Source organism: Erinaceus europaeus, chromosome 4, assembly GCF_950295315.1.
Source record: "Erinaceus europaeus chromosome 4, mEriEur2.1, whole genome shotgun sequence".
NCBI lineage: Eukaryota > Metazoa > Chordata > Mammalia > Eulipotyphla > Erinaceidae > Erinaceus > Erinaceus europaeus.
This window is the reverse complement of record NC_080165.1, coordinates 27,319,259-27,337,823: the sequence shown is the minus strand read 5'-3', so window position 1 is coordinate 27,337,823 and position 18,565 is coordinate 27,319,259. Positions and strand designations below refer to the sequence as shown.

Sequence of the window (18,565 nt, the reverse complement as noted above, 5' to 3'; positions counted from 1 at the left end):
TGCTCCAGGCCCTGAGCCCAAGTGACCCAGCCAGAGACTCCCCTGTGTAGTCCACAGATGCACCCAAGGGCTCCCCCATCACCTCCTGGGGACTGGCACAGGGCCAGCCATGGGCCACCCACAGAGCAGAGACTGAGCCAGGGCTGGGGACGAGGTGAGAGGGAGAGCAAGTGGGAACAGACACTCACTGATGAGGGGCCGCGGCTGGAGGTGGCGTTCCACACAGAGGGAAGGAGGAGGCCAGTGGGCACACAGTGGGGACACAGGGATGCATGACTTTCATATAAGTACAGTGTCCGGATGCCGCCGTGACTTGCAGTTCAAGAAACAGGGCCCCTTTAGGGAGACTTTGAGGGAGGCCACGCTGCAGAAGGACCGGGATGTTCTTAAATGATAGAACTCTGCAAACCACAAAATATTATTTCTGTCTCCACTGCCAACGGCCTCGGAAACAAAGCCACAGGGCCCAGAAGGAAGGAAGGGAGGCCCAGCTCCTGCAGGGTGACTTCAGGCATGTTTATCAGCCCCCACACCCCACACACACACTCAGGAGCTGAACAATAGGCTTGGGCCTCTGACAGCCCTTTCACCTCTGCCTGCCCACAAGCCCAAAGACAGGGCAGGGTCTCCAAGGTGGCACAGGGTCTATGCCCTGTCCCTGCCCAGTGTGGAGCCAGGCAGTGAGGGAGGTGCCCACACTCAGAGGATCAGCACCCGAGGAACACTTGTCACCCGGTTTCCACGACAACAGAAATCAAATCACAAGAACAGAGCCCAAATAAAAGCCAGGGCTGCCCAATCTGTGGAGGCTGACAGATCTGCTTCTGGAAGCCCTCGTTTCTCAGGGAGGAAGGGCCAGAGAAGAGGCTAGAAAGTCAGGAGCGAGGCAGAGGAACTTCTGGACCCACCTTTCTGCTAAACTCCTTGGGGCTATGGGCACACTGCCTGGTGTCAAAGCAGGACCCAGCCACCTCTCAGCCAGGGACATGAGCCAGTAGCCTGCTTATTGTGCCTGGGTGTCCTTGCTGTAGAGCAGGGTCACAGGCAGGTCACCCCAGGGATTGTTAGTGTGCACAGGCCCACTCTCATGCAAGGTCATTATTATTATCAAGTGGCAAACTGTTGTTAAAATTCGGATGCTCTAGCTGGCCGGGCTAGCTTCACGGGCGGGTAACAGAGACGACCAGAGACATACGGCTGGGCAGGAAAGCTGTATTTCTTTATTCAAGAACAACGATTCATAAACTAACCCAAACTAATCACCAAACAGAACTCTGTTGCCTCTTTCCCCCCCGCGACAGCGCCAAGAACTCTCTAACTCTGCAACTCTGGAACCCTCCCGGGGTTCTTTGGGGCGGGGCCAAGCGGGCCCGCGAAATTAGCAGGACTGATCCAATTTTCTTGGCGGGGGAGAGCTACAACAACCCAATGTAAAGCATACAACAGCAAACTACCCCAGAAAATGTATTCCTCTCAAAGGGGATGCTGGACCAGCTCACTGTCTCCCAGGCTTGCCTGCCACGGAGGACATGAGCCCCTCAGAGGCCTGGCACCCCACGTTGGCCCTCTCATGAGAAGAGGGGGCATGAGACACATCCACCTGCCCGGCCCCTGGCTCGGCTGACCCACCTACCCAGGCAAAGTATCACCAGCACAGAGGCTCCTCAGTCCCCTCTCAGTAGCCCTGCCCCCTCCACACAATACCCTCCCCGAGCGAGCTAAGCCAAAGGTCACGGAGAATGGAAAGGGGAGAGCTATGCAGCCACCCTGACAACCGCTGCCAAAGCAGATCTCACAACTGGAGACACAGTGATGGTCTCTGGGGCTCAGCAGCAAAAAAGGCAAAGGTCCCGGCTTTCAGGCACCAGTGTCGGAGAGGGGAGGAAAGCCAGTGGCGAGTGAACATGGTACTTCAGAGAAGGCAGGCTTATCACAATGGACCCAAGTGCAAACAGACCATTTCTTTCTGTCACAGACACCTTAAATCTGCCTCAGCACCGCCTGCTAAGATCTAAAGAAGAGGGCCAGGGGATCTGAAAAAGACTTTCATGCCTGAGGCTCTGAGGTCCCAGGTTCAATCCACAGCATCACCATAAACCAGAGCTGGGCAGTGCTCTGGTGTCTCTCTCTCTCTCTCTCTCTCTCTCTCTCTCTCTCTCTCTCTCGCTGTGGGGGAGGGGGTAAGAGAATACATATACATATGTCTTTTTTAAAAAAGAATGGACACAAGGAGATAACAGAATGATTATGCAAAAAAGATTTCATGCCTGGAACTGGAGATCTCATGTCCAGTCCTTGGCAGCACCACAGCCAGCACTGAGCAGTACTTTGGAGAGAAAGAGAGAAAGGAAGAGAGAGAAAGTCAAACTCTATTCTTTTACTAAACGTTTCTTTCCATGGAGGAAAAGTACTTCTACACACCCTTGTTCTGCTGGGATCTGGGAAGCTTCACTGGCAAACCCTAAAATACTGAGTTCCTAAAAGCAAAGCACCAAGTAGAAGGGCTAAAGATTTCAGGAGGAAGTATGACCTGGATCGTGACTCAGAAGGAGCGGATTCTGCCCGCCTGTACACAGCAGGCAGTCAGTGAACACTGCCAAATCATTTCTCAGGATGAAGTTCAGCTAGGATGCAATTCAGCCGTCTCCAGGGGGTCCTGCCAGCAGACAGGAAAGGAGAGGCTCCCCCGCCTCCCCCCACATATGTTCTGGGGGCAACATGGATGGGCCCTGACCCAGCCCTTTTCAAGGTCAAAGCCAATAAATGCCATTCCTCCACCAAAGCTCCAGCCAGTTCCAACTACCCACCCAACCCAGACACTGAGGGAAAGAACAAGCTGCAAAGGCCCCTGGGATCTGAGCACCCCCATACCGGGAGTAGCTGAATGGAGCTGTTCAAGCAAGTGTCTCAAAGCCAGAGACCCCTCCTGGCCCTACAGTAAGGCCCAGCCCCTCTTCAAGGTCACACACACCTGTCCACCTCCAAAGGCAGATATCAGAGGGTCCAGAACATTGTTGAACACAAATCCCAGCCTCTAGAACACTCATCTGGACCTCCAGCAAAGGCACCGCCACAAAGTTGTGGTCTATAAACACAATGGAGTACTACTCAGCTATAAAAATGGTAAATTCACTTTCTTCACTTCATCTTGGAAGCAGCTTGAGTGAGATAAGGCAGAAAGAGAAGGATGAATATGGGATGATCCCATTCATAGACAGAAGTTAAGAAATAAGAACAGAAGGAAAACACAAAGCAGAACTTGAACTGGGTAAAGAACTCTGGGGGCGGGGGGGGGGGGGTACGTCAGGCCATAGCACGGCAGGTTAAGCGTATGTGGCGCAAAGCGCAAGGACTGAAGTAAGGATCCCGGTCTGAGTCCTCAGCTCCCCACCTACAGGGGAGTCGCTTCACAGGCGCTAAGGCAGGTCTGCAGGTGTCTATCTTTCTCTCCTCCTCTCTGTCTTCCCCTCCTCTCTCCATTTCTCTCTGTCCTATCTAACAACAATGACATCGACAACAATAATAACTACAACAACAATGAAAAACAAGGGCAACAAAAGGGAAAATAAATAAATATTTTTAAAAATGAACTCTGGGGGAGGGGTGTAGTGTTCAGGTCCTGGAACAAGATGACAGAGGAGGACCTAGGTAGGGGCTAGAGTGTTATGAGGAAAACAGAAAAGTCACACCAACTACTATTTTACCGTTGACTGTAAACCATAATCCCCCCCAACAAAATTTTTAAAAAAGGCACAGCCACAAATGCTGGGGAAGCAGCTGTCGCTCTTTGCTTGGGAAGCATCACCCTGCAGGGACTGCCAGCCTCGGTCATGTCCTTGTGGCCACACAGGAACAGGAGCCCAAGGGGGCAGAGCTCTGTGCTCCCCAACATAACTCATGTTCCTGTTCCCAAGGGAAAAGAGGGTCCCCCTTGGGGAGCAGATGGGAGACGTGTGGATGTAGCCAGCACCACACAGGGACCCCCAGGATGCTGAACAGAGAGGACAGCCCTAGCCCAGCCCCACGCCCCAGACCAGCACTCTGCCCAACAGTGGCAGGGTCCACACAAGCACTCAGGCCTGTCCTGTCACAGGCAGCACCCTGACACCTGGGAAGGCAGGAGCTCAGTCGCTGGGTGCCTCCCACAGACCAGGAAGCACAGGAAGAAAAGTCTGGGAAGAGGAATGGAATCTGGTGACAGAGCAAACACACTGGCTCCACCGGACCTGGGAAATCTGAGCTGGCTTGTGCATGACACCTTTGAACACAGTGACCTTGAGCGAGCTGGCTGCAACTCATCTAGGCAAGAAGTGGCTGGCTGCCCCAGCCTCCAGACCAGAGAGAACCAGCCCCCGAGGAAGCCCCAAAGGCCAGCAGTGACCATTGGCCTGCAACTACCAGCTCCTGGGGAGTGACCACCATGCATGCATGCCCCAGCGGGCCTTCCTTCCCCAGCCCGCCCATCTGTCTACCAGCTCTGAGCCACGATGCTGAAGGTGGACTAGGAAAGACACACGGACAGTTAGCCAAGTACACTTGACAGTGGGGTCTCATGGAGACTGAACTTGCAAACGCCCTGGCCCACTAAAATGCCCCTATAGCCCCTTGAGTCAACACTCATGCACAAACCTGGCCACATGCACGTGCATGTGCAGACGTCAGGCTGCGTGCTCACAGCTTTGACTGAACTGACCTCTTCCTTTAATTCAGTTTATAAGAAAGTGTCCTTCCCACAGCCTATTTAGGCCCAGGTTCACATCTTGTGCTTTCTGTTGGTGATTTTGCTCTTTAAAACACCCCGCAGTGGAGCCAAGTACTGACGAGTATTCCAAATATAAATAATGTGTGTTACAGAAGCTTCACTGATGCACAAGGCCTTGAGTCCAATGCTAGTGAATCAATAGTACACGACAGGGGCCAGGAGATGGCTCACTCTGTAGAGTGCACACATTACCATGTGTCAGGACCCAGGGTCTAGCCCCCCAGTCACCATGTGGGAGCACCATGCAAAGGGCAAGTTTCATGAGTGGTGGAGCAGTGCTGTGGTGTTTCTCCCTCTGTCTCTCCTCCTCTGTCATTATCTGGGGGGAAATTGAGTCCAGTGAGAACAATGAAATCAAAACTCTGGTAGCCAAGTATTAATAATTATTACTATACTATCAAAAGTTTCTAACTCTCTGGTTGTGAATTTCAGAACAGGTTATCTGTGGGGATGGGGAGATGATTTCCAGGACAGTAGGTGCTCTGGGGGGTAGGGTCTGGTACCATGTTTTGCACAAGTGAGAAATTGCACTTCTAAAACATTTATGGTCTTGCAAATCAAAATTATGTGAAAAAGCAAAACTACTATATTTTCAAAAGCACCTTTGCACAGGAATACCCCCCAGTAAAGCTGCCCCCGCTATCCTGACTGGTCTGCAGGTGACGTATTATTCAGATAGGAACAGTATCGGAGGCTGGGCAGTGGTGCACCTGGTAAACCATGCTCAAGGACCTAGGTTCAAACCCTAGTCCCCTGATACAAGGGGAAGCTTCATGAGTGGTGAAGCAGTGCTGTAGGTCTGTCTCTCTCTCTCTCCCCCCCCCACTTCTCTCTCAACTTCTCTCTGTCTCTATCCAATAACTAAATAAAATATTTTAAAAGAAAAGGAGGAGGAAGAGGAGGGGTGAGGAATACAGCATAACATTTAAGCAAAGAGACTCTCCTACCTGAGGCTCTAAGGTCCCAGATTCAATCCCCCACACCACCTAAAACGAGAACTAAGTAGTGCTCTGTCAAAATAAGAAATAATAAATAACAGTTTAAAAAAGAAGAAAAACATCATGAGCGCACACTCAAAGGGGGACTGGATGGTGATACCCCTCGAAGAGCATGTTACAGGGCACAAGGAGCCCGGTTCAAGCTTCCGGTCCCCACCTACATGGGGGAAACTTCACGAGCAGTGAAGCAGTGCTACTGGTGTCTCTCCCTCTCTATCTCCCCCTCCCCTCTCAATTTCTTTATCTAGAAAAAAACAAATAAACAAACAAGCAAATAATTAATAGAGGCTCAACGAAACCTAACCCATGTTTCCCCACTGGGCAGTGGCTGAGTGGCTGCTAAGTTTGAGTCTATGGTAACTGTGCAGAGCATAACTACCATGAGTGAGGGAACACGTTCTAAAAGGAAAGCTCTCACCCCAGGACCTCCCCGCCCAGCAGCTCAAATTACCCTTCTGATCCTCCACCAATTCCCTTCTTCAGGACTCAGAGGCATCAGATGTCACCCCACCTTTGGCTTGTGGCCAAAGGACCCAGGCTTACCCCAGCTCTGTAGAGACACTGAGTCTCAGGTGGGTTTACAAAGGTAAGTCCCACTGAGTGTAACACACACTTAGCAGCAGTGTCCCCACACCTGAAACACTGAGGGGTTCAAACTCCTGAAACTCCTGGCTGCAACCACCATCATCACCACCTACTCCTTCTCGCTCATCCCATTCCTCCTGCTCCAATGCTGAAAAGCTTCCTGTTGTGATCCAGGAGATGAACTCACAGGCATGAGGTCCCAAGTTCAATCCCCAGTATCACATGTACCAGAGTGGTGCTCTGGTGTTCTCTCTCCCTCTTTCTCTCTCTCCCTTTCTCTCTCTCCCTCCTGTCCTCTTTCCTTCCCTCCCTCCCTGCCAGTCCCTGTTCGGGCGCCATTTGCAGGGCTAGCTTCACGGGTGAGAGACAGACGACCAGGGACTCATGGCTGAGCTGGGAACGCAATTCAATCTTTATTGACGAGCAGGGATGCAGTTCAACAATCTGACCTCTTCTAATCTAATCTTTTTTCATTCGAAAGCCCTGTCTTTTATGTCTCCTGAGGTGGAAGTGTCAGGAAGAGGAAGTACGTAGGATAGGGGGTGGGGAGAAGGAAAATAACACGGGAACCAATGGGGATTAAACCAGTGAAAACAGTGATGATGTAAATAGACCACAGCCTCAAGCAAAGCAACAGAAGGGGTCTTAGAAGCAGAATTTAGAAGCATACCAACACCTCCCTCCCTCTTTGTCTCATTAGTAAAAGTCTAAATCTTTAAAAAATAAAAATAAATACACGGTGAGGAAGGATGGAAGGGAAGTTGGCTCCCTGTTGGTGGTCCTGGAGGTGGCAAAGTAGCTAAGTGCTGAACAAGCATGAGGCCTGAGTCTGATCCCCCAGCATCACATATGCCAGCGTGATGTTCTAGTTCATTCTCTCCCTCCACCCCCCCCCGCCTATTAATAGAATCTTTTTTTTTAATATTTATTTATTTTCCCTTTTGTTGCCCTTGTTGTTTTTCATTATTGTTGTAGATATTGTTGTTGTTATTGATGTTGTTGTTAGGACAGAGAGAAATGGAGAGAGGAGGGGAGGGTAGAGAGGGGGAGAGAAAGACAGACACCTACAGACCTGCTTCACCAGCTGTGAAGCGACTCCCCTGCAGGTAGGGAGGCGGGGGCTAAAACCAGGGTCCTTAAGCTGGCCCTTGCGCTTTGCACCACTTGCACTTAACCCGCTGCACTACCACCCAACTCCCAATAGAATCTTTAAAAAAAAAAAAAAAAGGGTAAGTCGGCGGTAGTGCAGTGGGTTAAGTGTATGTGGCGCAAAGCGCAAGGACCAGTATAAGGATCCCGGTTCGAGCCCCCAGCTCCCCACCTGCAGGGAAGTCGCTTCACAGGTCTGCAGGTGTCTATCTTTCTCTCCCCCCTCTGTCTTCCCCTCCTCTCTCCATTTCTCTCTGTCCTATCCAACAATGATGACATCAATAACAATAATAACTACAACAATTAAAACAACATGGGTAACAAAAGGAAAAACAAATAAATATTAAAAAAAAAAAAAAAGGAGCCGTGTGGTGGTGCATCTGATTGAGTGTGAAAGGACCCAGGTTCAAGCCCCTGGGCCCCACCTACAAGAAGGAAGTTTCACAAGTGGTGAAACAGTGTTGCCGGTGTCTCTCCTTCTCCCCCTCGCTAGTTCCCCCTTCCCTCTCAATTTCTCTCTTGAAAAATGTTTTTTTTTAATGTTATCGATTGAAAATATTGTTCTCTCCTAAAATGAGTGCAGCCTACAATGTTTCTCAGAAGTGACCATGAGCTATAAGCTCAGACCAACAGGGTCTCAGAGGTCACACAGGCCCTGGCACTAAATATTAACATATGGGCCCTGGAGCAGGTGGATGGAGGTAAATAGTTAATTTTAGCCACAGAATTTTTTTTAATAAGAATGGGAGCTACTCCCTTTCCTAATCCAACTTTCTAGCCCTTTTCTCCACTCTAACACCATTCCCTCAGACAATATTCTCATCCAACCTCAGGCTAGCTACCAAACTCAAACAAAACTACTATAGTTGTGTGCCCCCAGGAACACGTCTAAAATGATTCTCCTAGCTTTCTTCTAACCTAAAATCCCTAATCTCATCTGCTCTGATCCTACATTCTGGTTCCCATTATTAACCATCTTGTCTCAAACTTAGGTCTTGCCACCTTCCTGACACCAAGCTGCTGATGCTACTACCATGACTCCATCCTGACTTCTGTGGGCAGACGACCTCACCATGTCCTGGACCCTCGTGTCTCCAGAGCACTGGTCCACTAGGGAAAGACAGAAACAGGCTGGGGGTATGGATCGACCTGTCAACGCTCCTGCTGAGCGGAGAAGCAGCTACAGAAGCCAGACCTCCTACCTTCTGCTCCCCATAAACAACCTTGATCCATATTCCCAGCAGGGTAGAAGTGATAGAATGAAGATAAGGGGACTCTGCACTCGAGCTCCATCAGCACCCAGAGAGAGAAAGAAATGGAGAGGGACATATGGAGGTAGTTATGATGTGATGAGTGGCTTAGAGGGAGAGGATTGGGTCAGAAAAAGAAGGGGCAACTATGTATAAATGTGGACAGATAGTTGGTCCATGTCTACAACTTTAGGGGAACCGTGGCGGATTGCAGTGGGGAGAGTGAAGATTCAGAACTCTGGTAGTGGGAATGGTGTGGATTCAAACCCCTGTCAACATGTAATTCTGTAATTAAAAAAAAAGAAAATCTTCAAAAAAAAAAAAAAAGAAAAGAAATAGTGCTCTCACCCAGTTATTAAAAAGATGCCCACCCCCAAACATCCTAATGCAAGAAGGACATCTCTCAATGCCCCTGCCACCTTGTCAGAACTTAATCAAGGTTCCCTCTGATGGCAAGTAGAGAAAGCATCGCGAGACTATCACACCCACCCCTCCATTATGCCAAGCAAACAGCACGAGTAGAGTGACAAGTGCTATTTAAAACCAAATAACAGCAGTCTTTGCATCTGTTTAACAACACATCTTCTGTACCTGTCAAACAAGCTAAGTGAGACTTTTAAAAGAAAGAGAATATCGTTTTATCCCTGCCAATATACTTGACACCAAGTACATGACATTCTAAATTTATACCCAACACCCACATTTTGGGACAATGGTCATTCGTCAGAAAGGAGCAAGATATTATGCTCCCTCATTAAGTGACCCAACACTGACTGCAGTGAATGTATTCTAAAGAAGGAAGTGGGGAGTTGGGTGGTAGCATAGCAGGTTAAGCGCATGTGGCACAAAACACAAAGACTGGCATAAGAATCCCGGTTTGAGCCCCCGGCTCCCCACCTGCAGGGAAGTCGCTTCACAAGCGGTGAAGCAGGTCTGCAGGTGTCTTTTTCTCCCCCTCTCTGCCTTCCCTTTCCCTCTCCATTTCTCTCTGCCCTATCCAACAATGACAACATCAATAACAACAATAGTGACTACAACAATAAAACAAGGGCAACAAAAGGGAATATTTTTTAAAAGTATTTAAAAATAAAAATAAAGAAAGAAGTGTCCTTGGCCAGATTGTGGCATATCTGGTTGAGTGCATGTGTTACCTTGTGCAAGGTCTCAGGTTCAAGCCTTGGTCCCCACTTGCAAGGGGAAGCTTCATACATAGTGAAATAGTGCTGCATGTGTGTCTTTTTCTCTCTCCCTCTCAATTAGCCTCCCCTCCTAGTTTTTGTCTTACAAAAGTGAATAAACAACAACCAAAAAAAAGATGTGTTTCCACAAAAATTTTTGTTTGTTTTTTATCAGATGGCTAAGAAAATGATAGGGAATGAAATTATAAAGTAGAAGACAACCTGTAAGGGCAGAACCAGGTGTGTGCTCTGGGAGCTGGGCAAACAGCCTTCCATGCCTTTCCCAATGACAAAAGAAAGATTAACCCTTCTCCTCTGCCCCCTTCAAAATTAAGAGTCTCCCAGATGATAAAGAGCATGTGGAACCAAGATAAAACAGGATCAGCTATGGGCTCATAGCTCATAGCTCATCTCTATCACTTCCTAACTTAGGAAAATCATATCGACGGTAACAACAACAACAACAGTAATACCTAACTGGTTCTAGGCACTTGCTCATGGCAGGGTACCATGGACTATGTGGTGTGTGCCCCCACCCCCACCCCCCATTCACATCCTCCAGGAACTAGTGAGTGGGGCCTAGCTTGGAGAAAGAGTCTCTGTAGACTTGATCAAGATGAAGCTGCCCTGGTTCAGAGCTTGCCCACAGTAACCCAGTACATGGGCTAAAAGAACAACTCACAGAACCAGGGGAATGTGGACAGAGAGACACATGGGAAAAGTTCGCATGAGGAGAGTAGCAGAGAGGAGGTTGGTCTCCCCATAAGCCAAGGACTCCAAGGACTGCCAGATCACCAGACTTGGGGAAGGCAAGGAAAAGAGTTATCCCTACATAGCCCCCCAGGTTCAAAGGTCTAGGACACACAGGCAAGTCTGGAAGCAATCCAGACACAGCACAAATACCAAGAGGAGATTGGAAAGACAGCATAATGGTTCTTCAAAAGGCTTTCATGCCTGAGGTTCTAAGGCCCCAGGTTCAATCCCCAGCACCACCATCAGCCAGAGCCGAGCAGTGGTCTGTTTGTCTCTGTCTGTCTCTCACTCTATCTTTTCCTCTGTATTTCCCTCTCATTAAAATTAAATAAAATTAAATAGGGGGGCGGGAGGTGGCACACCTAGTTAAGTGCACATAGTACTAAGCACAAGGACCCATGCATGGATCTGGCTCCCTGCCTACAGGAGGGAAGCTTCACAAGCAGTGAAGCAGGTCTGCAAGTGTCTATCTTTCTCTCTCCCTCTCTATCCCCCCTCTCAATTTCTCTCTGCCCTATCCAATAAAATAGGGAAGAAAAAAAGCCACAAGTGGGGGTAGATAGCATAATGGTTATGCAAATAGACTCTCAGGCCTGAGGCTCTCAGGTCTCAAGTTCAATCCCCCACACCACCATAAGCCAAGCTGAGCAGTGCTCTGGTGAAAGAAAAGGAAGGCAGGAAGGCAGAGAAGCAGGCAGGGAAGGAGGGAAGAAGGGAGGAAAGAAGGGAGGGAGGGAGGAAGGGAGGGTGGGAGGGAGAGGACAGCTACAAGCAGTGGATTCGTAGTGCCAAAACTAACCCCCAGTGATAACCCTGAAGGCATAAATAAATAAATGAATAAATAAATAATACCAAGTAGGTGCCCAGGCTAAGCCTCTGGTCTCCGGAGCCTCCTCCCCACCAGCAGCACCTGCTATCACTCAGAGCTAGCTCCAAACACAGGCATGTGCAGGCCTCAGAGCCTCAAGACTATGGAATAATAGGAACCACAGTCAGTCACAGCCCCACCCCCACCCCCACCCCCCTACCCCCGAGGCAGACACCTCCAGGGACACAGCACCATTGGCCCAGGCCACAGTACGGTTGAAATCCACCAAGAATCTCTTCTCCTGCATTTGGGTTGCTGGTTTGCTTTTTTTTTCACAAGCACATTATTTTTAGCAGCTGTTACTGTCTACAGTCACTTCATTAGTTTCAGAACCAAATAAGCCCGTTCTAGATGACTTGATTGGCTCATAAAATCATCCTTCCTTCTAACAAATATTTATTGAGCATGCCACCGTGTGCTGTATCCTTGGTACATTACGAGTTTTCAGAAATTAATTTACTTAGCTAACGATCACAGATCCCTCTAATTTAATTTACTCTTAAATGTGTTTAATTTCCCCACAAATGGAGCTACCAGCTCACACACCGAGCATGTTTGCTGGGTGGAGATGAGCAGGGCAGGGGGAGGGGGGAAGCAGGAGAAAGAGAGAGACAGAGAAAGCAACAGGTGAAGAGACAGTATCAGCATCCAGGTTATTTCCGACAAGGCTCCACAGCCAGGTCTCCCCAAAGCTTTTGTGGGAAAGAGGCCAGGCCAGCTACACCCCCTTTCTGGACATGACAGTGCCATTTCCAAGCGGTTCAAGTGTCCCTCAAGGAATAAAGATTGATTTATTTATGAGAGAGACCAGATATTTGCTATGAGAGAGCCAATATTTGCAGTGCCTGGAGATGAACCCTGAAATCCCAGATCTACAAGCCCTGCAGTCTCACAACTGAGCCACAGCCCAGACATCATGGTCATCTCTTTTTTAAAAAAGATTTATGTGGGGGGGTAGTGGCGCACCCCAGTAAACACACACATTACCAAGCACAAGGAACAGGGTTTGAGTCTCCAGCTCCCCGCCTGCAGGGGGGGCTTCCTGAGCAGTGAAGTGGTCTGCAAGTGTCTATCTTTCCCTCTCCTTCTCTATCTCTGTCTTTCCCTGTTAATTTCTCTCTGTCCTACCAAAAGCAAAACAGACATAAAAGAGGAAAATGAAAAGATTCATTTATTTATTATGAAAGAGAGAATCAAGATGGGGGAGACAGCAAATGGTTATGCAAAAGAAACTCTCATGCCTGAGGCTCTCCAAGATCCTCAGGTTCAATCCCCAGATCTACCATAAGACAGAGCTGAACAGTGCTTTGGTAAAAAAGAGTAAGAATAAAAATAAAATAGGGGCCAGGCGGTAGCACAGCAGGTTAAGCACACATGGCGCAAAGTGCAAGGACCGGTGCAAAGATCCTAGTTCGAGCCCCCGGCTCCCCACCTGCAGGGAGGTCACTTCACAGACAGTGAAGCAGGGTCTGCAGGTGTCTATCTTTCTCTCCCTCTCTCTGTCTTCCCCTCCTCTCTCCATTTCTCTCTGTCCTAGCCAGCAACCACGACATCAATAACAATAATAATAACCACAACAACCATAAAACAACAAGGGCAACAAAAGGGGGAAGGGGAAAGCCTCTAGAAGCAGAGGATTCGATTAGTGGTGCAGGCACCTAGCCCTAGCAATAACCCTGGAGGCAAAATAAATAAATCAAAACCAAAAATAAAAAAATAACTGAGAGACCTGACCTGAGCACAGCTTCATTGTGACAGAAGGTGGTGCCAGGGATTGAACCTGAGCCCTGAGACCTCAGGTATGCAAGCTGGTATTCTAATAGGCTGAGCTTTCTCCCCAGCCTACCACAGGCAATAATTAAAGTCATTCTCTCAACTAGGCCTATGTGTCCTCTTCATATGAAACAAATATAAATTACTCATTTTTTTTAGGACAGACAGAAATAGAGAGAGGAGGGGAAGATGGGGGGGGGGAAGATAAGACACCTGCAGACCTGCTTCACCACTTGTGAAGTGATGCCCCTGCAGGAGGGGAGCTGGCTGGGGGCTCGAACCAGGATACTCACTCGAGCTCTTGCACTTTGCACCATGAGCGCTTAACCCACTGCACTACTGCCTGCCAGACTGAGCATCACTGACGGGAGACAGACGACCAGGGACTCATAGCTGAGTGGTACGCAGATCAGTCTTTATTCATGCGGAACGCAGCACAATCTAAGCCATCTAAAAACCAAAATAAACTAAACTAATATACTTGCCAAGTAGGGTATAAACAGGATGTGATGTAGAGAGGGTGGAGCGAAAAGTGACTGGTGCGAATCAGGGTGTACTACGAGAGGGGGTGGAGCAAAAAGACATCATGAACTAGTGGGGATTAAAAATAAACTAAACTAATATACTTGCCAAGTAGGGTATAAACAGGATGTGATGTAGAGGGTGGAGCGAAAAGTGACTGGTGCGAATCAGGGTGTACTACGAGAGGGGGTGGAGCAAAAAGACATCATGAACTAGTGGGGATTAAACCAATGCCCTGCAGGCATGCCGGTGCTTAGTTAACAGTGGTTATGTAAATAGAATACAGTGTTAATCAGGGGGTTATGTAAATAGAATACAGTGTTAATCAGGGGGTTATGTAAATAGAATATAGTGTTAATCAGGGGGTTATGTAAATAGAATACAGTGTTAATCAGGGGGGATTAAACCAATGAAACAGGAGTGGTTTTTAGAAGCAGAATTAGAAGCATACCAACAATTCCCCCTTTCTTTTTAACTAATGGCCATAGTTTCAGGAGTGTGGGGTGAACAGAAACCTATATAATACAGGCATTTTCAAAAGAACTGGCACAAGACATGGAGGAACAAAATAGGAGAGCAGCAAGAACCAGTGTGATGCCAAGGGGAGGCCTGAGGGGGGCGTTTCCTGACTCAAAGGGCAAGGCCTAGCAGGCAAAAGGGCATTTCTTGCCTCTGGGGGCATCTACTGCCTCTGGGGGTGCTTCATACCTCTGTGGGCATCTCTTGCCTCAAAGGGCATTTCCTGCCTCTGTGGGCATGACTTAGTAAGGAGGGAGAGTTTTCTGCCTCTGGGGACAGGGCCTGCAGGAGAGGGGGTGTATCCTATAGAGTCCCAAGGCAGCTGGGTGCAGTCAGTCTTTGAGAAACCCAGCAGTGTAAAGGGAAGCCACTGGAATTCCGCTTTTCTGTAGAGAGTGAGCTTTGGAGTCTATGAATCTGTTTCTTCAGGTTGTGCCAGGTCACATCATTGGTTTTCTGGGGGTGCGTTGTTGTCATGCCATCTTGTGGGCGATGTCAAAGAAACAAGACAGAGAGGGGGAGAGAAAGATAGACACTTGCTTCACCACTTATGAAGTGACTCCCCTGCAGAAGGGAAGCAGGAGACTCAATTCGGGATCCTTACACGGGTCCTTGCGCTTCGTGCCACATGTGCTACCACCCAACTCCGACTCCTGTTGTTGTTACTTGTCGGGAAATTGTGAGGAGCCTCACAAAGCATTAAGCCAACTCCCCCTGCTCCACCCTGCATTCCTGATAATATGGCCTATCTACATAATCATTGTTTTGCCTGGAAAATCCCCACCCATTCCATTCCTTTGATCTATCTTCTTTCTACCCTCAAGACCCTCCCTTCCTCCAGGGTATTATTAATCCTACCAGTTAAAATCCTCGCAACAGCTGCTAAGGAAGTTCCTACTTTTCCAGCTATCTTTTGCCTTTCTCCACCCCTTGCCTAGCCATTTTCATTTCCGACTTGCCACTTCCGGTTCTACTCTTTAAAAGCATTGGCTCTCTGATCAATAGAAGTATTGTATTGCCTCATGCCACGTGTTTAGTTCCTGAGTCATCTCCCTCGAGTCACTGAGTGAGTAGCAGCCCAGGCTGGTTCCAGTTGCGTTCTCTCCAACCCAGTGAGTACGCGCCCAGGAAGAGGCACCCCCATGCTAGTCTGGCAATTACTGTTTTTACCAGCACTACCCAGCTTTGGTTTATGGAGGTACAGAGAAGTGAACTTGGGACTTTGGAGCCTCAGGCATGAGAGGGTTTTTTTAACATTTTTTTTATTTATTTGTTTGTTTGTTTATTTAGTGAAAGAGGGATACAAAGAGGAAGATACACAGAGAGAGCTACCAGAGCACTGCTCAGCTCTGGCTTATGGTGGTGCTTGACACTGAACCTGGGACTTTGGAGCCTCAGGCTTGAAAATCTTTTGCATAACCATTATGCTACCTCCCCACCCCCACCCCCACCCCCACCCCACAGTACTACTTTCGACTTCTGAATCTCACCCCTCCAAGAGCCTCATTTAAGTGGAATCATACAGTAGTTGTCCTCTTCTATCTGGTTAATTTTACTGAACATACTGTTCTCAGCGTTCACATCCTATAGCCCGTATTAGAATCTTCCTTTTTTAAGGCTGCATCATATTCTACTGTACATATATGTGTACTGTGTTGATCTGATCCCCAACTGCTCATGGACACAGGCACTGCCTCCACCTTTGGGCCACTACTAATAGTACTGTCAGAGTAGGCTTTAAAAAAATATATTTATTTATTTATTTTCCCTTTTGTTGCCCTTGTTGCTTTTTTATTGTTGTTACAGTTATTATTGTTGTTGTTACTGATGTCATTGTTGTTGGATAGAACAGAGAGAAATGGAGAGAGAAGGGGAAGACAGAGAAGGGGAGAGAAAGATACCTGTAGACCAGCTTCACCGCTTGTGAAGCGACTCCCCTACAGGTGGGGAGCCAGGGCTCGAACCAGGATCTTTACACCCGTCCTTGCGCTTTGCGCCATGTGCACTTAACCCACTGTGCTACCGCCCAACTGCCCGCAGCAGGTTTTTTTATGACCATGTACCTCAGCTTGATAAAAGGAACCAGTGAGAACCCACCAGATTCAGGCCCCACAGTCCTCCAGAATGGAAAGCAATCATGACACTGGTCTACACTGTCCACGTTACGCTCTGTGATGCATTTCAGGAGGCCACTGGGGAAGGTGCAAGCAGCAGTAACAGGGTACTTATCGTGAGTGCCTTCCCGAGAACATCTTGGGAAGTAGGGCAACTCAAATGTACTTTTCTTTCTTTTTTTTTTAAGATTTTATTTATTTATTCATGAGAAATGATAGGAGAGAGAGAAAGAACCAGACATCACTCTGGTGCATCACTCATGTGCTGCTGGGGATTGAACTCGGGACCTCATGCTTGAGAGTCCAAAGTCTTATCCACTGTCTTTTTTATTATCTTTATTTATTTATTGGATAGAAACAGAAATTGAGAGGAGGGGAGACAGAGAGGGAGAGAGACAGAGAGACACCTACAGCCCTGCTTCACCACTCGCAAAGCTTTCCCCCTGCAGGCGGGGATCAGAGGCTTGTACCCTGATCCTTGAGTCCTGTATGTAATGTGTGAGCTCAACCAGGTGCACAAACCACCCCCTTTTTTTTAAATAATTGGGCTAAACCAGGAACTGGCAATGTGTCAGATCTGGCTGACACCCGTTTTGGATGGGCACACTGCCACATCTAGCCGTCTGCACACATGTTCTACATAGGCAGCCACCAGTCAGGGACAAAACCAGATGGCTCCAAAGGTCTAAAATACAGGTGTGTTCTCTGGCCCTTCACAGAAAGACTGCCAAATTTCCGATGATTAGAATCCATAACACTAGCTTCATACTTTCAAGGGGGCAAGGGCTTAAGATGGGATAAGTGATGGCAGGCACACAGGTTTTTCCAGGCTCCTCAGAACCAGGAAAGGAGAAGACACTGAAGTCTTCTGGTTCTCCTGGGTCCAGGGCAGGTCCAGTTTCTGCCTGCTGGAAGGATGTGGCCTTTGTGCCACCTGTCTCGGGTTCTGGGGCCTTTGGGAAACACCTTCTTTAACACAGCTCCAGTTCCACTCCCAAACTCCTCATCTCAGGCAGCACAGACACAACAGGCAGAAGCCACTCATAAACTGTGCCAGTGTCCTGGGGCTGCTCCATCAAATGGCCACACAGGGGGTGGCAAACACCACACATTCACCCTGTCACACGGTCCTGGAAGCCAGATGACTGAGTCCCAAGTGTCGGCAGAGAGAAACCCTCCCTCTGAGGTGGGGAAATGTCCGGGGAGATATCTCAAAATGCTAGGCTTGTACTTGCCACAGGCTTGTACAGCTCACAGCTTCATTACTCTGCGTGGCTAACAAGTATCAGTAACTTCTCAAACACGAGTAGGTGTCGATAGAAGCCAAAGCGCGGATACCAGAGCGGATGCCAGAGCGTCAGGCCATAGCCTATTCTGACACCTATGTGAATGAGACAGTAGGTGACTAAGTCTGAGTAATCCTTTATTGTTTCTTGGAGATTCTGAGTCACAAATGGACACTCTGACAACTCCAGGGGTGGGTAGGGATCCTCCCCGCTCCCCTACCTTCTGGTCACAGCCACCAGCTGCCTCACTTGTCTGCTTCTGTCTTTACATGATGGTCTCCCTGGAGAAACAGTCTTTCCCTCTCTTACAAAGCCCCAGTCATACTGGGTTAGGGCACCATCTCTCACCCCACCGCCCAGAAGAACGTCCTCTCACTGAGCTCTTAACCGCTTAAGCAAATACTCAATTTCTAAATGAGCCTCCAGGGACTGGGACTCAAACATAGCTTTCATTTATTTCTTTAAAGATTTGTTTTATTTATTACAAATGAGAGAGTTTCACCTGAGTCAAAGAGAGACAGACAGACATTCTGGTGTGAATTGATCCCCTGTATATGTAGTATAGGAGATCAAATCAGAAGGAAGCCCAGGCAAAGTAGGACAATGGCCTGTCAAGAAATCTACCACTCCTAAGCAGCCCTTTTTTTCCTTTTATTCAGTTTGATAGTACAGAGAAATTGAGAGGAGAGGAAGGGGTGGGGAGCACTGCTTCACCTCTCATAAAGCTCAATGGGTGCCAGGTCCTGTTCGGACAAGCCATGGAGAGGCAGAAATACCTTGTGGCTCGTCGTCTGTGCCATGGATCATG

At 48.4% G+C, this 18,565-nt stretch overlaps 1 protein-coding gene across 3 annotated transcripts in view; it reads right to left on the bottom strand.

Annotated features, from left to right (window-relative positions):
- Positions 1 to 18,565, bottom strand: part of PARVB (parvin beta) — a 117,750-nt gene that overhangs the window by 78,905 nt on the left and 20,280 nt on the right. Inside the window, exon 1 of one of the 3 annotated variants that reach the window (XM_060189128.1) lies at positions 189 to 213. The exons of the other annotated variants lie outside the window; for them this stretch is intronic. Within the exon in view, the coding sequence (XP_060045111.1) occupies position 189 (1 nt within the window). The 5' untranslated portion in view covers positions 190 to 213. Of the gene's footprint in view, positions 1 to 188; positions 214 to 18,565 lie in introns of those variants that run through there. 3 annotated transcript variants of the gene reach the window in all.